Below are 16,386 nucleotides of genomic sequence, written 5' to 3' on the forward strand. Positions count from 1 at the left end.
TCTTGATGGATAGAGCAAATTGGGAATAGTATGAATAGGCACACGACCTCAAGTTTGATTCCCCATATGAGCATCCATAATTTAAGTAAAAGACCGTAATGATAGATTGATGCGTTAGTCTCCCTCAATGATTAGTTAAGGTGTGAGTAAACTGACTCAAACTCTTTAGTTAAAAAGAAAAAAAAAAAAAAAAAAGTGGCTCAGACTCCGCGGCAGTTACTGTATGAATTCAAAATCTGCAACTTCAGCAATGATGACTGTGTTCGTTATGGTCATTTACATATGTTAAAAATTCCTAATTTTTATAATATCATCTTTCATCAGAAAGGCTCAAACAACTGTCAACAGGAGAACATGCTGAAAGTGTAAATCAGATTAAAGAACTGTCAATTTATCTCTTTTCATGTTCTTTTGGGTTAGTTCACATTCTTTTGAATTCAGAATTGGTTGTGTTGTGCCCAAGTGCTTTCGTTTTAACCAGATAGAAAGTTGGGTCTAGATGGTTGAAGGAGGTTGTGGAAAGAGGGGACGAAAACAGAGAACAAAAGAGATGCCAAAGCTGCTGCTGGATTCGGTGAAGCAGAGAAAGAACATGAAGAGTCGAATCGAAACAAAGGAGAACTCTGCATAGTAAATTGTTGCACTGAAGTGATGATACTCAAATCTTCAATCTAAAAAACAGAATCCGAAAAGCAATTTCCAGAAAGATCATTCTAAGAAAACTCCGTATACATTCCTTTCTTCCCTCATTTCATTTTCACAAGTATTGACAATTCTTATAAACTCAATGCCTGATCCTCCATGCCTTCAATAAGCAGATATGAAAGGAGCAGCAATCTATTTACAGAGTTTCCTGTTGCCAGAGGGGCATTTACAAATTAAATTTAATATGAATGATGAAATCAACACCCGGCCCACGCACCTATAAATTATTAGTACAAAGAATGTAGAAACCAATCCAAAGTCAAAAAACCTTCAACACCACCTGTGCAAACAATTATAATATGCTTAATTAGATGTGTAAACCAATTGAATGATTCAATCTTGCGTGTCTGTGTATGGAGAGAAGGTTTACCTTTTCAATATATGAAACTAATAGGAAATTTGAAACGCTCTCACCATTTTACTAATTCATAAGGTTGACATTAATCACCACCATGGCTACGGCATCTTCAATGCATGCTTCAATTGAATAACTGTAGAACCATCCATTCTACTCATGGCTGAATCAAAGGATTTTCCATGAAGGGCAGCACATGTTTGAAGATTGTCTCTCACTGACGTTTCTAATGACAGCTGGTTAACAGGGTCCGAAAACTTGATCTAGAAAAGGAAAAAAAAATCCATTAGAAAGTAACTGTTGTCTACTTAGTCTATCACCAGTATTTAGCCTTCTTAGGTATATTCAAGAATGTTCACCTGTCTCCTTCTTAACTCTTTACTCGGGATTGTGCCTTCACTGTGATACCTGCTAGAGCTCATATTGTCGCCACTGGCATTCATCATAAAGATCATGCATAAAGATAATTTTTCAGTCATTAATCTTTTTTTTTTTTTTTTTTTTTTTTTCAAAATCACTAATCTAAGTAAAACATGTCCAATTAGAATCATAAGGAATCTAACCTGGACTCTTCCTCTGTTAAGGCATCATTTCCACTCAAAATTACGCTTGTACATACGCTGCATGATAAGTTAGAATCATCATTATTAGCATAAAAGGAGATCCAATACTCGAATTGTAACTGATGCATCAATTTCAGGGGGAAGTCATACCTTAGGATCTGCTCAAGTTTGTCAAGAACTTGAGGTAGTCTCATTGTCAAAATTATAGAAAGGGCTAAGCCAAATATCTTTTTCTGGACAGAAGATACATTGTCTACCTGTATATAGACATCAAATTATGATAATTACAATTAAACTAAGAACATAAATTTACCTAATTAACAAGGATAATTTACTATCTGCATTGTCAAGTGAGCTACTTGTAGGAATTTTAAAGCGTATATCAGTATAAAAATCATAACTTTCCAAGTCAAGTAAACTCATGGAGTCTTGAGAAAGAATGATTTCTGAATAACAATATCCACAAGTAAAGATATGAACTCTAAATTCCCTACATGTATGTAACAGAATGCAGCTCTCCAAGGGCCATAACATATGCATACAAGTAAAAATAATTTAAAACATAAAAAAGAACAAGAACTTTTACAATCTCCCAAAGTATCCTTCATAAAAATGATGCCCTACTACTGACCTTGTCAAGCCATATGTCAACTAGACAAAGTAGTATATTTTCTTCGATTGGAATACCCGCCTGCTGGAGTAGTAATGAAACTGATGGTTCAGATGTTAATTGAGCAAGGTAATTGGTATTCATCACCAAAATCCTGGCTAGAATAGCAGCTGAAGTGGCTTTAATCGCTGTCTTACAAGGATCATGGTCATCTCCTCCACTCAGACATATAACAATCAATTTCTAAAAACATTGAACCAGATAAACTAGTATGTTAAAAAGCTTCCAAAATGCGTAGTTGATTCCAATTACTCAAAAAAAATCATAACAGATTCTCACAGGCATAGAACAACACTTACTTGTAGTGTACTGGTGATGAACGGGGGCACTTCCACAGGAAAACACTGCCAAAATAGGAAGAATCAGTCAGTTTGGATTGACTCATCATTGACTATCATAAACACATCTAAAGACCAAGGGGAATCAAATGGCTTTATTCGGTTTCATTAGTAACTGAAGGCATAAACTACAAAAATGGAGCCAACAGAAAACATGGGATCAGGAATAAAAACATAAATTTGAAGGCTACCTTACGGTATAAAGACATTCAACATTTGAAAAATTCAGAAACTGAGGCACACTGCATCAGAAGTAGAAAGCGCAACATCATAATTGAAATCTGAATCATTTTTTAAATTGAACATCCACTGGAACTGAGAGTAAATTCTTAATGTTAGACAAACACTGTCTGGTTCCACACAATTCAAACATCTAAAATAAAATATTTTTCATAATCTTTTCCCTCAAAAACCACTCTTTCAAGTTTAAAGCACCTGTATTAGAACATCAATGACTGGAAGCGTTGCGAGCAGCCCTCTATCATTAACATTTCCAACAACCAGATCAAGAAGTTTAGCAACATTGGAGGCGTGCATTCTTAAAAAGTCAGATCCACCCAGAATAATGTAACCCTCGATGATGTTCACAGCAACCTGCAATTATATTTCAAAGTAAAAATAACATGCAAAACCTGAAGATAGATGCAGATTAAGAAAATCAACCATGTACAACCACACTTATATGCTGACTGAAGCAAACTAGCTATGAAACAAAAGGAAAGTTATAGAATTATAGTTCAAAGGTTCCTGTAATTATCTTCTCTCTCTATTGAACACCACTAGGGGAAGAAGATAATCTTCTGGTCCACGGTTCAGGACACTAAATATATATTCAAAATCTAAAATTCATCTATTCAAACTTGAGCTCCCAAAGGTATTCAGCAAAGGCAATTACAAATAAAGAAACCCTTGATACTTCATTTTTCCATTCTCAAAAAGGTTTGGCTAGATAAATTGGCAACTTCTTTTTCTGTAGGTACTACTCAAGTGGTTTCTCTTCTGGCTTTTAACTTTTAAAAAGCATTTATACAGTTTTCAATCCAATATTTAAAGATATAATTCTCATTGTAGACACAATTCAATCACAAATCTTCAAAATATTATGCTCCTATTAGCAACAACAGACTCACGGTAGAAAATGTCATATGGTCACTTTTTAAGTAAGTCTGACCTGCAAGTGATCAAAACTTCTTTCCATAATTTCAACTAGACATGGAAAGTATGCCAATAGTTGAGGTACCATTGCAGGAGCATGAGAAAGTGTGGCTTCCCACAACTGCACAATTATGATGATAGCATTTAGCATTATATGTTCAAGGATAAAAGAAGTCAGCTAATAACATCAATAAAACAGTTAAACAAACCAGCATGCTGTCCTCCAGAAGGTTTAGCTCATCAGGACTATTAATATCGATTCCCCTTTGCAAAATTGGAAGTAGCATGTTGTAGCATTTGGGTGATTGATATCCAAGAGCAACCACAAAGTTTCGAAGAGCAATAAGAAGCTGCATCTGTAGAAGGCTTTCACCAGAAGATTCCTCCCAAACCTTCCCAAATTAGATAAAAAAAATTAAAAAGAGAAAACGAACAGTCAGGGAAGCAATACTTTTAATTAGTGTAGTTTACGACTATTTTAATGCATTACCACACTACCAACAGAAGATAACTACAGATAATATAGGTCAGACTGACAATTTATAATTCTTGAAGGTTTCCCATGATTAGTAAATAGGAGAATATGGTCGAGACGTTTAATTTCCCAGACTATTCATGTTTCATGATATCTGACCTGCTATAACAAGGGCCGTTTCTGTTCTTTTTTCAAATTTATTTTGGAGGGTAAAAATAAATATTGACCAGTCAGCAATATTATAGTTTTATTAGTTCTGAAATATAATATTACAGTAGAAGGATTCAAGCTTGACTCCAAGTTTGGCAATTAATTTCTAGAGGATTAAGAAATCAATAATAATATGCACATTTAAGTCATTCATACACCTTTTGGAAGAAATGCACCAACTTGTCTGCATATGGAATGACTTCATTGACATGTCCAATGAGAATGGATATCAAATTTAAAACCTGAACCTGAAATTAATTAAAGAATGGACAAAAAATTAGATTCAAATTCAATTCATATGTTATATAATATAAAAGTAGGATTTGTTCAAAATCCTAGCTCATTCTACTTTTTCTTTTAATAGAAACCATTAACCTATTTTTTTTATTAATGCACTCATCTCAGGGCTTGTAAACTTGGCGAAAGATATATTTTCAAGAAACCTACATATCATGGGGAATTTCACTCTTCCGCAACTCTAACACACACGCCAAATAAAATTCCATGTACCTTTGAGTCAAACTCCTGAACTTCCTCAACCAACTTAAAGCATGAATCCCAACAAATAGGAAGTAGATCACTAAAATCTTGTTCTGAGAAATTGGCATCTTCAATATGTAAGCACAAAGACCGACAGGCTGCCAACTAAAACAACAAATGCACAAATTCTTTAGTTGAACATAATATCATGAAAATTTATGAGGGAGAAGCTTATCAAACAATTGCTAACAGAAAGAGCAAAATAGGTGATGTGCAAAAGAAAAGTGAACTTATGGATCATACCCTGACAGATAGGTCTTTATTCAGTAGCAATTTGATCAAAGCACAATATACTGCTCTTTTTGTGTCATCTTTAATCTGCCAAAATATCAAAAATTAGAAACACAACTTCTATTGTGACTAGAATACATCAAAACAGACTTGAAAATCAGAAATTAAAGAAACATCACTGTGGGTCATAGGATTTCAAATATACCCCCTTGGACAAACATTTTACAAAGTACAATGATTATTGACTCGTACCAGGCTCTCAATTTATAGAAATGGCTCTCAAAAGAACTGTCAAAGAACTCTAGCATACTTCTAAAGAACATTTTAAAATGTTGACTCATCAAAGCTCTACCTTCAACTGCGGTACTAGTGCCCTGTTTCTTCAATTGCGGAGAAATGTGCTCAAAGTATTTTTTAGGATAACATGCACAATCAATTAATGTTCACATAGACTTTAAAAATTTAGAATAAAACAAAACTAGCCATTGAATGTGTAGAGGGCCATATAGCCATCAGCAACAACCAGTGAAGTACTCTTTAGAGAGAGAAAAATCTAACATTTTATCATATGCCAAACTATTATGTAACTAACAAATTTGTGTTACCTCAGACACCCATTGTCCCAATATTAGTGCAACTTTCCGATGGATGATGTGCATATTTGGATGATCATTTGAGAGTTCAAGGGATAAAGCACCATTAAACCTGTAATGGATAGTTTCAGAGATAAAAGTCAGCTCACTACTCCAGCAATCAACAGGAAGGCATAAGAATGCTCAACAAACTACAATCAAATTGCAGTACAAACAGCAACTTTAACAATAGAATGATCTGAAACATTAGCTAAATCAAAAGGCAGTAACCAAATACCACTCCTACTTCCTTGCAGTATAATTCGGTTTCGCATCAATGTTAATCAAAGGGAACTGACATCTACCCTATAAAGAAGAAAAAGAAATAGGCATTTTGAGATGAGAATAAGCACTCTTTTTTTTCCTCACCGTGGAACCTTTATTTTTTTGTTCTTTTTTACCTTTTCTCATTCAATGTTGGGCAGGATTAAAGTTGAAACAGCATCATTTTGTACAAAAACTGGTTTCCCTCATTGAAAATGTATTTATTAAAATTTAAATCTAGCCTGATGTTCAAACATATGTCATCAACAAAATTGGGAGAGTAAGCGGTCTTTAGCAAAAGTTAAACAAAAGAGCACAAACATATGTTATCAACAATATTTGGAATTTGTGTTAGTATGTGGGCAGATATCAACAAAAACACCCAGATAACATAGGATACCAGTTTCGAGTTACATATAATTCTTGCAAACAATCCCATTCTTAGTTGCAACAAAATACCATAGATAAAACAAAGGAAAATGCACACACCAATCTTTGAAGCTCAGATAATTTGAAAGCTCATAATAAACATATGCTGCAGCACCATAAGCAGCATCCTTGAGAAGCAACCCTGGAGTGATTTCAGTTACTGAAGCTGGGCAACCATTCATTGCCTCTTGAAGGATAGACACAACAACAGGAGCTAGCAGCTGAAAAAAGACATTGAAAAATAAATAACACATTTATTTACAACCAACAAAAATTGGCGTCACAACACAAAATTAAATAAAATAATACATAAAAATTTGAATGTCACTGCTACCTACCTGGCTATGGTTTTCAAACAATACGATGTATAATGCTTCAGCACAAGGCCTTAATTTTTCTGTCCATTGAACCATATCCTGCTCATGGTGAAAAGATTCGGGGTTTTGGTACCAGTCCTCCAAGTCAGTTGCTGTTAGAACAAAATACCTGTTGAAACATCAATATACTGGTTTAAGAGAAGCAAAATTACAATAAATAACACAATTTTCTATAATCTGTGGTTTCAACCATTAACCTCTGTTTCCAAAAACAAATTCAATAGATAAATTTCAAGTACACAACTATAATACTTCACCTAATCATACATCTGAGTAGTGGAAATATGATAACTATACATAATTTTAATGCACATAATTGACATCGTTATGTCAAACTAACACACAGCAAAGTTACTAAAATTTTGCATAACAAACACAATTAATAAGCAACAACCATAGACCAGATAATCATACCTTCTTATCAATACATTACACAGAAGAACTATTCGTTCACTAGGCAGAAGGGAAGTCAAGACACCACCAACAACATTGGAAATATTTTTCTTCATCTGCTCTAGTGTAACCCCATTTTCATCCATCACCCGGCCAGTAAGACTTGGTTTGTATTCTTTACATTCCAACAAAGATTTCACCATTACCATACACTGAATCAGGAATTGTTCAAATGACAGTATATCCACCTCAGGGTCTGTTATCTTGTTTAAACAGAAATCCATGACTGGTGGAAGGACACACTTATCACCAAATGTATAAGGATGTCTCCCCTGAATCGCAATCAAAACTTTCATCAATTTGGTACATGCCCTCTTGATGAAGTCCCAAAATTTATCATTTCCCTTCTGAAAAGCTGAATCTGCAAAAGAAAGTAACTCACATGAGCAAGTTATTACCACTAAATTTTCAAGAATTAAATGTATTTAAACTGGCTTCAGCTTCTTTACAATAAAATTAGATATATGAAGATTAAATGGCCAAAAATGGGATAACCGCACGTAACTACAGTATGAACTCCAATTTAGTTTTTTAACTATTTTAAAAGCCAAAAGATGACATAATTATGAAAGAGACATTTAAAAATTGAACTTCTAGAACAAATTTTGAGAATAATCTCATGTAAAAAAATCCATATGTCCATGAATGTATGTATAGTAACACCAGAGAAAAAGAGAGACATCTCACAGTAAGGTAGAAATGACTGGATGGCATTCAAGAGCACAGGAGAGACCTCCTTTACTGGTCGTATTTCCTGAAGGATAAAGTCAAACACTCCTTATGCCAAGTTAACAAAAGCAGAACACACACACAGAGAAAAAAAAAAAAAAGCATGTCCAACTCTAAAACTCAGAGAAAACAAAACAAAGATAGATAACCACCTGTATGCATTTTGCATCACTTTGAAACCCTGAGATTATCAATTGACGTATTATCTTGGAACACAACAACCATCTCTCACATGTTAGATAAAGTTCATCATTATGCTGCTCCAAAGCATTTGAATTATAGCTAGGGGAAATTGTTGATAAACCACGTAATATTGTCTGCACATCACTTTGCCAAAGGTGCCAGCTGTAATCAAAGAGATGAGAAGAAATCTGCGAAAGAACATTCACTAGGATTAGAAGTATCTATGAAAACTAAATGAATCTTAGGTTGGCAGGAAAAAGAAAAAATAGATGGTAGAGCAACCATTACCTCGGCAAAATTTCTCTGGTCAGCAGTAAGACGCTTAGTAGACAATTCCTTCAAGGTCCGGAATAGGATCATAAAAATCCTATGGGATGTAAGAACATCTGCCACTTGAAGCTGTTGTGCTAAAACAGAAAAGAGCTCTGGCCTATACAATATAGATCAATACATAAAGTTAGCTTAATGGACACCCGAGAAATGAACAACAAAATAAGAGTCCCTTTGTATGACAACAAAGAAAAATCAGTTACTGCAGTGCAACAGAAATTTTAGAGTATATACTCAAGTTCAGTGCACAAGGGGAAATAAACGGAACACTGTAGCTCTACATAACAAGAATTAATAAAAAGGAACAATTTAGTGCTCTTAAGGAAAAAAGTTTAAACTTTAACGGCAATGCATTTATTTTCCGCACAGAGAGTACACATTTGAAAATATGTATGAACTCAGCCCCAGTCAAACCATTCTATTCGCTATCGCATTTCATAATGTTTCCTCCATAAATGTGAAATCTGTTTTTACTACCTTGAAATTATGTCCTTCTTTGAAGTATCATAAACTTAATAGATGCTGTTCTAGGTACATCATAAATGAAATTCCAAGTGAAATTCAGATGTGGAAGGAATTGTAGGTATATCCATATATTCTCGGTTGATTCAAAAGATTGAGAAGTTCTATGCGAACGGGGAAGAAAAATTGGTAATTTGCTCATTGTTTCACATATAAGCATAAGTCAAATTGACAAAATTTTGATTTTTATGTATATACACAAGCACCACATGCAACCACTAATACAAATAAAGGTCAAACGACATAGCAGCCGAAAATCTAATGTCTATGGTGCAAAGATCACACGTGCATTAGCAACAAGTATCCTTAGATGTTTAAAGTAGGCTTTAATGTAACATAAGTGTAATGTAAGCAGAATTTGGTAAGTCTATTAATTGCTAATATATATGTATATATCATACATCTATTTAATTATTAATTATGGCACTTCCCTCTTTTCACCCTTCATAATCTTCAAAGAAAAGCTATGAGCAATAGAGGGTGGCTCCGGCAATTGTATTATAACAATTAATGAAAGATAATAGCTATAATGTCGCTAAGCTCCTAAATCGTTTTCAATACGTTCTAAAGTCTTTTTTTTTTTTTTTTTTTTTTTTTTAATATATACATGGTCTAGAGTCATTTATTTATATATTCACATTTTTTTGCTTACTATGACATAACAATTATTATCTGAAAAATAAAAAAGAAGTTAGTAAGTCATGTTAAAATTGTGATAATACAATATAAATAAAGAAAATACGGAGTGAAATGTATACCATTCTCTAGGATAATCAAAGCGAGCAATTTTGGAAATAAGAACAGCAAGCATTTGAGCTATCTGTGAAGAAACAAAACGCAAAATAACAAAATCAGCAAACCTAACTGCTAAACTCAATAATTTGATCAAATGATAAATGCGCAGAGACCAACTATAGTACTATACTTAGAAATAAAACTTGTGATAAAAGAAATATAGGCTTGTGAAAAAGCCAACAAATGATTGCTCGATTAAAGAATAATATAATTTATATAATACCTGATAATTCTCTTCTCTCAAGTGCGACAACAATTTCTTCCTCAAATGCACTTTCTCCTCGCTGCTTATTCCCCTGAACAAATGCTCAAGTTACATTTCTACCAAAATAAATAAATAAAACAAGCTAAACACTTCGCAATGAACTCCAGTGCTTTCAAAAAGAACTTTCTAGGAAGTATTATATAGATTAATTTCTTACGAAGAATCGCGCCTATTCCTCCAATAGCGATTGATACTATTTTTGAAGTAGACAGAAGCCATCAATCGAACATCAACCTGAGAAGCTAAATCCTTTGCAGTAATCACTTCCTGCACGAACAAAATTAATCGCATTGTAGATAAATTCAAAATCTGAAGCAAAACTAAAACCCTCGAAATGAAAAATCGATGGTAGTACCATGAGACAAGAGCAGAAACCAGGCCTACTCTCGGACTGAGACAGCGCCGCCTCGGCCGGTTTGCGAATGCTCTCATCGCCACTCATTGAATTAGAAAGCAGCGTGTACATCATCGGTAAATCAGAAGCTGAAAGTGCCATAGCTACAGCAAACAATCTCTCTCACTGAGTGAGTTGTTAAGCGAACTGAGCGGACCGAGTTAGTGAGTTGGATCGGTGAGTATTGAGACCTAAAGAAACAGAAACTTTACTACGACGAGAGATTTAAGTGTGAAAGGTTTTGCTTGTGTGAGACCTTTGTGATTGTTGTGATTTTACTTTTTCCAGGTGAAAATATAAAATGAAATGGAAGAAGACGGTCGTCTCGTCGTTTTGGTTAGCTTGTCAATATTTATATATGGTGGTGCTCATATACGAGCTTGAGTGTTCGAGGATTCTATTCAATGCGGCGGGATGTATCTTCTTTTAAGTAAGCACGCCATCGCAACTGTCAACTTTCCACAGAAAATCTTGTCCTATTATGATATGATATTTTGACTTGGAGTGTTGATCGAGACTAAACCCAGGGATCAAGACCAAACTTGTAACTAGTAGGCTGTCCGGTCCTTGAACCTTAGCCATTAACTATTAAGCCTACGCTCAATTTTAATTTATGATTCCAATACGTTCATAGTTGCCGGGAATTTTATCAAGGTGTATTTAGAAAAGTACTACGTGTATTTAGTACATTAGCAAGGCCCGTTTCGTAGTTGCCGGGAATTTTTTGGGCTACTCTAGGTCCAATTTTGCAGCCCAAAATGGTTAGCGCTAGTAGAGCGTGCCAAAAAGGGCGCGTGAGCGGTGCGCTTTGGCTACACCTACACGAATGTAATTATACAGCAAATCTGTTATTCTAAAATCCTATTGGTTAATGTGCGTGGGATCACCATCAAGCGCCACGTCACCGAAGGTTGCAAGAACCCCGAAGCATCTGGAATTTCTCTCGCCCGGGAACCTATTTATTCTTCATCCTTCAATTTCTTCTCCCTCGTTAAAACTTTCTCGCTCCAAAACACCGCACGGCTCGTCCTTTTACAAAGCACTGAAAAAATCTCAGGTTCGAAGATGAATATCCGTTTTGCAATTTTGATTTTCGTATTTGCAGCTATATTGATCTTAAACCCGGAAGCCAAAACCATCGACCCTTACAAGGTAATTTTTTTTAATTTCTGAATTCTCTTGCTTGTTTGCATTAGCTTTCCTTTCAGCTCTCGATTGTGCGTAACTGTAGAATTTACTCTTTTGTAGATAAGATATTGTTCAATGTTGCAGTAATTTACTGGCAATTGTTGAATTCTTTTGGATTGCTATATATAATTTATAGCATTAGAAAATAATACTATATATAATTTATAGCATTAGGAAATAACTTTCAAATTTTTGTATAGAATGATGATTTTATTTTTCTGGGAGTTATTTGCCCATGTAGCTTGCGTTGTTTAAGAATCAAGTTTGCATTCAGTGGAAAGGTTACTTATGAATCAGATTTCCCTGGCAGGTTCTTGGGGTTGACAAAAACGCAAGCCAACGTGAAATTCAGAAAGCTTTCCACAAGTATGTCCCTCTTTTATCCCATTTATTGTTATAATGATCATGATATAGTTTCTTTTTGCCTTTTTCTTTTAAATTAAATTTTACGGATTTAGTTTCTTCTTACTACAAATTATATCATGGCTGAGACATGAGTTTAATTGATAGTTAAAGCGTGATTGCAATCTTGGTTAGAAGTAGCCATGGGAAAGGCGTATGATGACATCATTGTTTTTTTTTTCTTGGCTTGGCCTCAGTCTAGATTAAGAGTGTAATTGTTAGAAAGGTTTGGCCCTGGTTTCAGAGAGTGGCTTTGTTTTGCTCTGCTAAATCAGGTCACCCTTTTGATGATACCAATTCTGATGGTGCATGTGGCGTTGCTATAGTGGTTTTCGTTAGTAGACGAGCGCTGCGTTTGTTTATGCATACTAACGTATATCTTTGGAGTTATATGTATTATTTACTTAGCTCTGTTCAATAGTTCATTGTTATTGTTAAGCTAATATACGTAAAATTCCGTTTTAAATTGAATTTATTGCAATCTGACATAAGTTTCAAGTAAAGTGGGGTCTTCTGAATTTTGTTCTAGTTCGAATGTTCTAGTTAATTTGAATATCTATAATTTGCTGTTGATTAAGTATTTTGTAATCTATATGTTTTTGAATTGCCAGTTCATTAAAGGCCATATAGGTCCATTAGAGAGTTGATGGTATACTCAACTGTAATTGGTCTTCCCAGATACATAGTTATTTGTATAGATTCACAAATAGATATATACATGATGATGAATGCTCACACACTTAAAACATTGTTTAAGGTCTCCTCTTGCTCATTTTTCCTTTTCTAATGTACTTCTTGTAGGCTTTCTCTTCAATATCACCCAGACAAGAATAAAAATAAAGGTGCTCAAGAGAAATTCGCTGAGATTAACAATGGTATGGCACACTCTTTTTTGTTTGTATTTTGGTGCAGTTTTCTTAATTTCCTGAGCTGAAATGACTATTGTCCCCAAAATAATTAATTATCTAATGAAGAAAAATGAGTGGTTTTTTTTACTTTTTCCTTATCGTTCATCCTCTTTTGTAATTCTTTATTATGATAAAATTTTGTTTTGTTCCTGCTTGTTTTCATCAGCGTATGATATTTTATCTGATGAAGAGAAGAGAAAAAATTATGATTTGTATGGGGATGAGAAGGGCAATCCTGGATTTAATGCTGGCCAACCTGGGGATCACGGTGGTTACACTTACTTCACAAGTGGTGGACCAGGGCAAAGTCGGTTTACTTCTAGGTCTGGTGAATGGCAGAATATGGGTGGGCAGGGAAGTTCCCAAACTTTTTCATTTTCCTTTGGTGGTCCAAGTGGAGGGAACTCATTTGGTTTTGGCCTGGATGATATTTTCTCCGGCTTTTTTGGGGGTAATGTCAAAGGTGGGCGTCAATTCGGTGGTTTTAGTGGTTCTGGTGGTTCTCAATCTCGATCTAGGAATCCCCCTAAGAGCCTCAGAGCCGTAAATTCTCAGGTTTTCAAGAAAGAAATATCTGACCAAGGGATGACTTGGCTTTTGTTATCTTACACACCCTCTTTGAAGGGGGACCAGTATTATGAATCCATTATTGGGGAAGTTGCCAGTTCACTGGAAGGAGCTTTAAAGGTACTTGATTGCTTGTATATTTTTCCATGTGTTCGTTCTATTTGATTGTCTGTTAAGATCTTTGCAAATGATTGTTGTTCTTTTTCTTTTACAGGTTGGAAGCATAAATTGTGAAACTGAATTATCTTTCTGTAAGGAACTTGGCATACATCCCCGTAGGGCTCCCAGGATATTTGTTTATTCATACAAAACAGGTGATAAGGGTTCTTTGGTGGAGTACAATGGTGATTTGACAGCAAAGAATCTAAAATCTTTTTGTCAAGACTACTTGCCCAGATATTCTAAGAGGATTGACCTGACTCGTTTTGAATTAACTGCTGAAAAATTGCCAAGGGTGGTACTTCTTTCCACAAAAAGAGATACACCTGTAATTTGGCGAGTTCTCAGTGGCTTGTATCGTGAACGATTAATTTTCTATGATGTGGAGGTATGTTATGGTGTTCACTGGCTTAGTCTATTCTATTTCTTTATGGCAGTCTTTTGTGAGAGGGGGCTGGGGTGGGGATGGATGTTGGAAAGATAGAACTGTTTGTTTGCTTGTTGACACGCAAATTCTCTCTCTCTCTCTTCTTGGGTGCATATTTGGTTTGACACTCTGACTTGACAGTATTAGATTCCCATTTCTTGCTTAAAATAGCTTATTGTTTTTCTCTGAGATTGACGTAAAATTGTTTTTTTCTTTCTTTCACGTTTGTGTAGGTTCATGATGTTTCTGATCCGGCAGTGAAGAAGTTGGGAGTTGATGCCCTTCCAGCTATAGTTGGTTGGTTATCAAATGGAGAGAAGCACGTCCTTAAAACAGGGATTTCTGTCAAAGATCTGAAATCTGCAATTCATGAACTTAGTATATTACTTGATGGTTTTGAGAAAAAAAACAAAAAGGCAGCTTCCTATCAGGCTAGCACTGCACAAACTGATTCAGTGGAGAAGAAGATACCTCTGCTGACAGTATCAAATTTTGATGCTGTGTGTGGGGGGGCAACTCCCGTTTGTATTATAGGTGCTTTCAGATCATCCAAAGGAAAAGAGAAACTGCACTCCATTTTGTTAGATGTGAGTAATATTTTCTTGTCTTGAATAAGTTGGTTTACTGGTTGGAAATAAGAAAGGATTACAACATATTCTAATATGCTAAAAGAAATAGGAAGATGCTGTAGTTTTTAAGCTTTAGTTAAAAGCCTTGTCTCACATCCTCATACTTGGTTACTGTTTCAATTCTATTCAATTAAGCATTTAGTCTACGAGCATTTAACATTGACTTAAGGTCACAAATGTTGTCCCTTTTTTTTTTTTAATGGATAGATGTTCATAGAAGGTGTCGTCTTTGCCTCTCTTTGCCTGCCTGCAATTTGATTTATGATTTTGGTCTTACATTTGCTGTCTGTGTTTTGCTTTCAGGTCTCACAGAAATCATTATCCAGGCAACAGAATTCAGCCTTCAGCTCAAGAAACGCCATATCTTATGCCCTCTTAGATGCTACAAAGCAGTCATCATTCTTAAGTGCATTTGATAAATCGGGATTCAAGTCATCTGAGAAGTTCTTGGTGGCCTACAAACCTAAAAGGGGGAAGTTTGCAGCATTTACTGGTGAAATAAGCACAGAAGAAGTCGAGAGATTTATCGGTTCTGTTCTTAATGGGGACGTACAATTTGCCAAGACACGACAGAAGCCTGTTATCAAGTAATAGTGGTAACAGAACATAGTATCAGAATTTCATACTGTAGACAGCGTGATCGGAGAGTAATAGTGTCACGAAAATTTTGATTATCTAACAACAGCAATGATACAAGGTAACGGGTGATGCTTATTATTTGCACATAAAGAGTGGACTGGAAGAGCATCTTTAGCACAGAGGCAGGAGGGTGGAAGAATTTTTGACCAAACAAATGAGGTTTCTGTTGTTTCAACATATATTAATGGGTGCAAGAATTTTGTAAATTGATCATTTTTAACTTGTTAAGTTAATTCTACATTAGAAAAAAATTTTATAAATTAAAACGAACTAAATATGTTGGTAACGAGTGGAATAAAAGGGCAATTATGTGGGTAATTTTGTATGCGTGATTGGGTGAAGGATAGAGACTTTTGGGTGTATTATTTGAGAGGTTTTCGAGTTTGATTTATCTAGGTTATTAATAAAGGTGAGTATTGGAGGGTTTATTCGGTCTTTAATTTTAGGGTTCGGAGGATTAATTATGCGAGCTGATTTGGACACTATGGGGTAACAAAAAAAATTATATTATTTTCCTTAGGGGAGTTGATTAATTATTGGTTATAAGTCACATACTTTACCCATAATTAATTCTTGAAGGATAAAGATTAAACAAGAGCACCCCCTTCACCAACCACAACATCAAATATTTTTCTGTTGTTTAAGTGCAATTAGCATGTTCTTGTACCAATTAATCAATTAATAATGGCTACATTATTTGTGTATGATTCACTCGTCAAAGCAAAAACAAAGCCAACTATGGAGGTTTAATTAGTTAATTTTATTGGTTAGATTCAATTTTATCATGAACAACACCCATTAATCTAATAGTTTATAAATTTATGTAAAATAAATAAGATTATGACCCATCTT

General features: G+C 34.9%; 2 protein-coding genes across 3 annotated transcripts; one reads left to right on the forward strand and one right to left on the reverse strand.

Moving 5' to 3' along the window:
• Positions 1–649: 649 nt before the first annotated feature.
• On the reverse strand, positions 650–10,943 carry LOC116115150 (importin-11). 2 transcript variants are annotated; one of them, XM_031401306.1, is made up of 24 exons: positions 10,577–10,943; positions 10,379–10,488; positions 10,180–10,252; positions 9,920–9,981; positions 8,598–8,739; positions 8,279–8,497; positions 8,085–8,151; positions 7,359–7,758; positions 6,906–7,053; positions 6,628–6,788; positions 5,848–5,947; positions 5,255–5,329; positions 4,982–5,116; positions 4,630–4,719; positions 3,996–4,178; positions 3,803–3,907; positions 3,067–3,225; positions 2,593–2,637; positions 2,255–2,476; positions 1,774–1,880; positions 1,624–1,680; positions 1,420–1,492; positions 1,076–1,323; positions 650–985 (listed from the first exon to the last, which is right to left on the reverse strand). In XM_031401306.1, exons 1-23 carry the CDS (start codon positions 10,715–10,717, stop codon positions 1,162–1,164), a joined length of 3,036 nt encoding a protein of 1,011 aa, XP_031257166.1. In that variant the 5' UTR covers positions 10,718–10,943; the 3' UTR covers positions 650–985; positions 1,076–1,161. The 2 variants fall into 2 exon arrangements, with proteins under 2 accessions (XP_031257166.1, XP_031257167.1); XM_031401307.1 differs by lacking the exons at positions 650–985; positions 1,076–1,323; positions 1,420–1,492; positions 1,624–1,680; positions 1,774–1,880 and having other exon boundaries at positions 2,259–2,421.
• A 557-nt stretch (positions 10,944–11,500) lies between these two features.
• Positions 11,501–16,272, forward strand: LOC116115146 (dnaJ protein ERDJ3A). Its single transcript, XM_031401303.1, has 7 exons — positions 11,501–11,767; positions 12,114–12,169; positions 13,007–13,080; positions 13,280–13,800; positions 13,895–14,227; positions 14,500–14,853; positions 15,199–16,272. Exons 1-7 carry the CDS (start codon positions 11,681–11,683, stop codon positions 15,484–15,486), a joined length of 1,713 nt encoding a protein of 570 aa, XP_031257163.1. The 5' UTR covers positions 11,501–11,680; the 3' UTR covers positions 15,487–16,272.
• The last annotated feature ends 114 nt before the right edge of the window (positions 16,273–16,386 follow it).

The sequence above is a fragment of the Pistacia vera genome, unplaced genomic scaffold (assembly GCF_008641045.1).
Source record: "Pistacia vera cultivar Batoury unplaced genomic scaffold, PisVer_v2 Contig732, whole genome shotgun sequence".
In the NCBI taxonomy this organism is placed as follows: domain Eukaryota; kingdom Viridiplantae; phylum Streptophyta; class Magnoliopsida; order Sapindales; family Anacardiaceae; genus Pistacia; species Pistacia vera.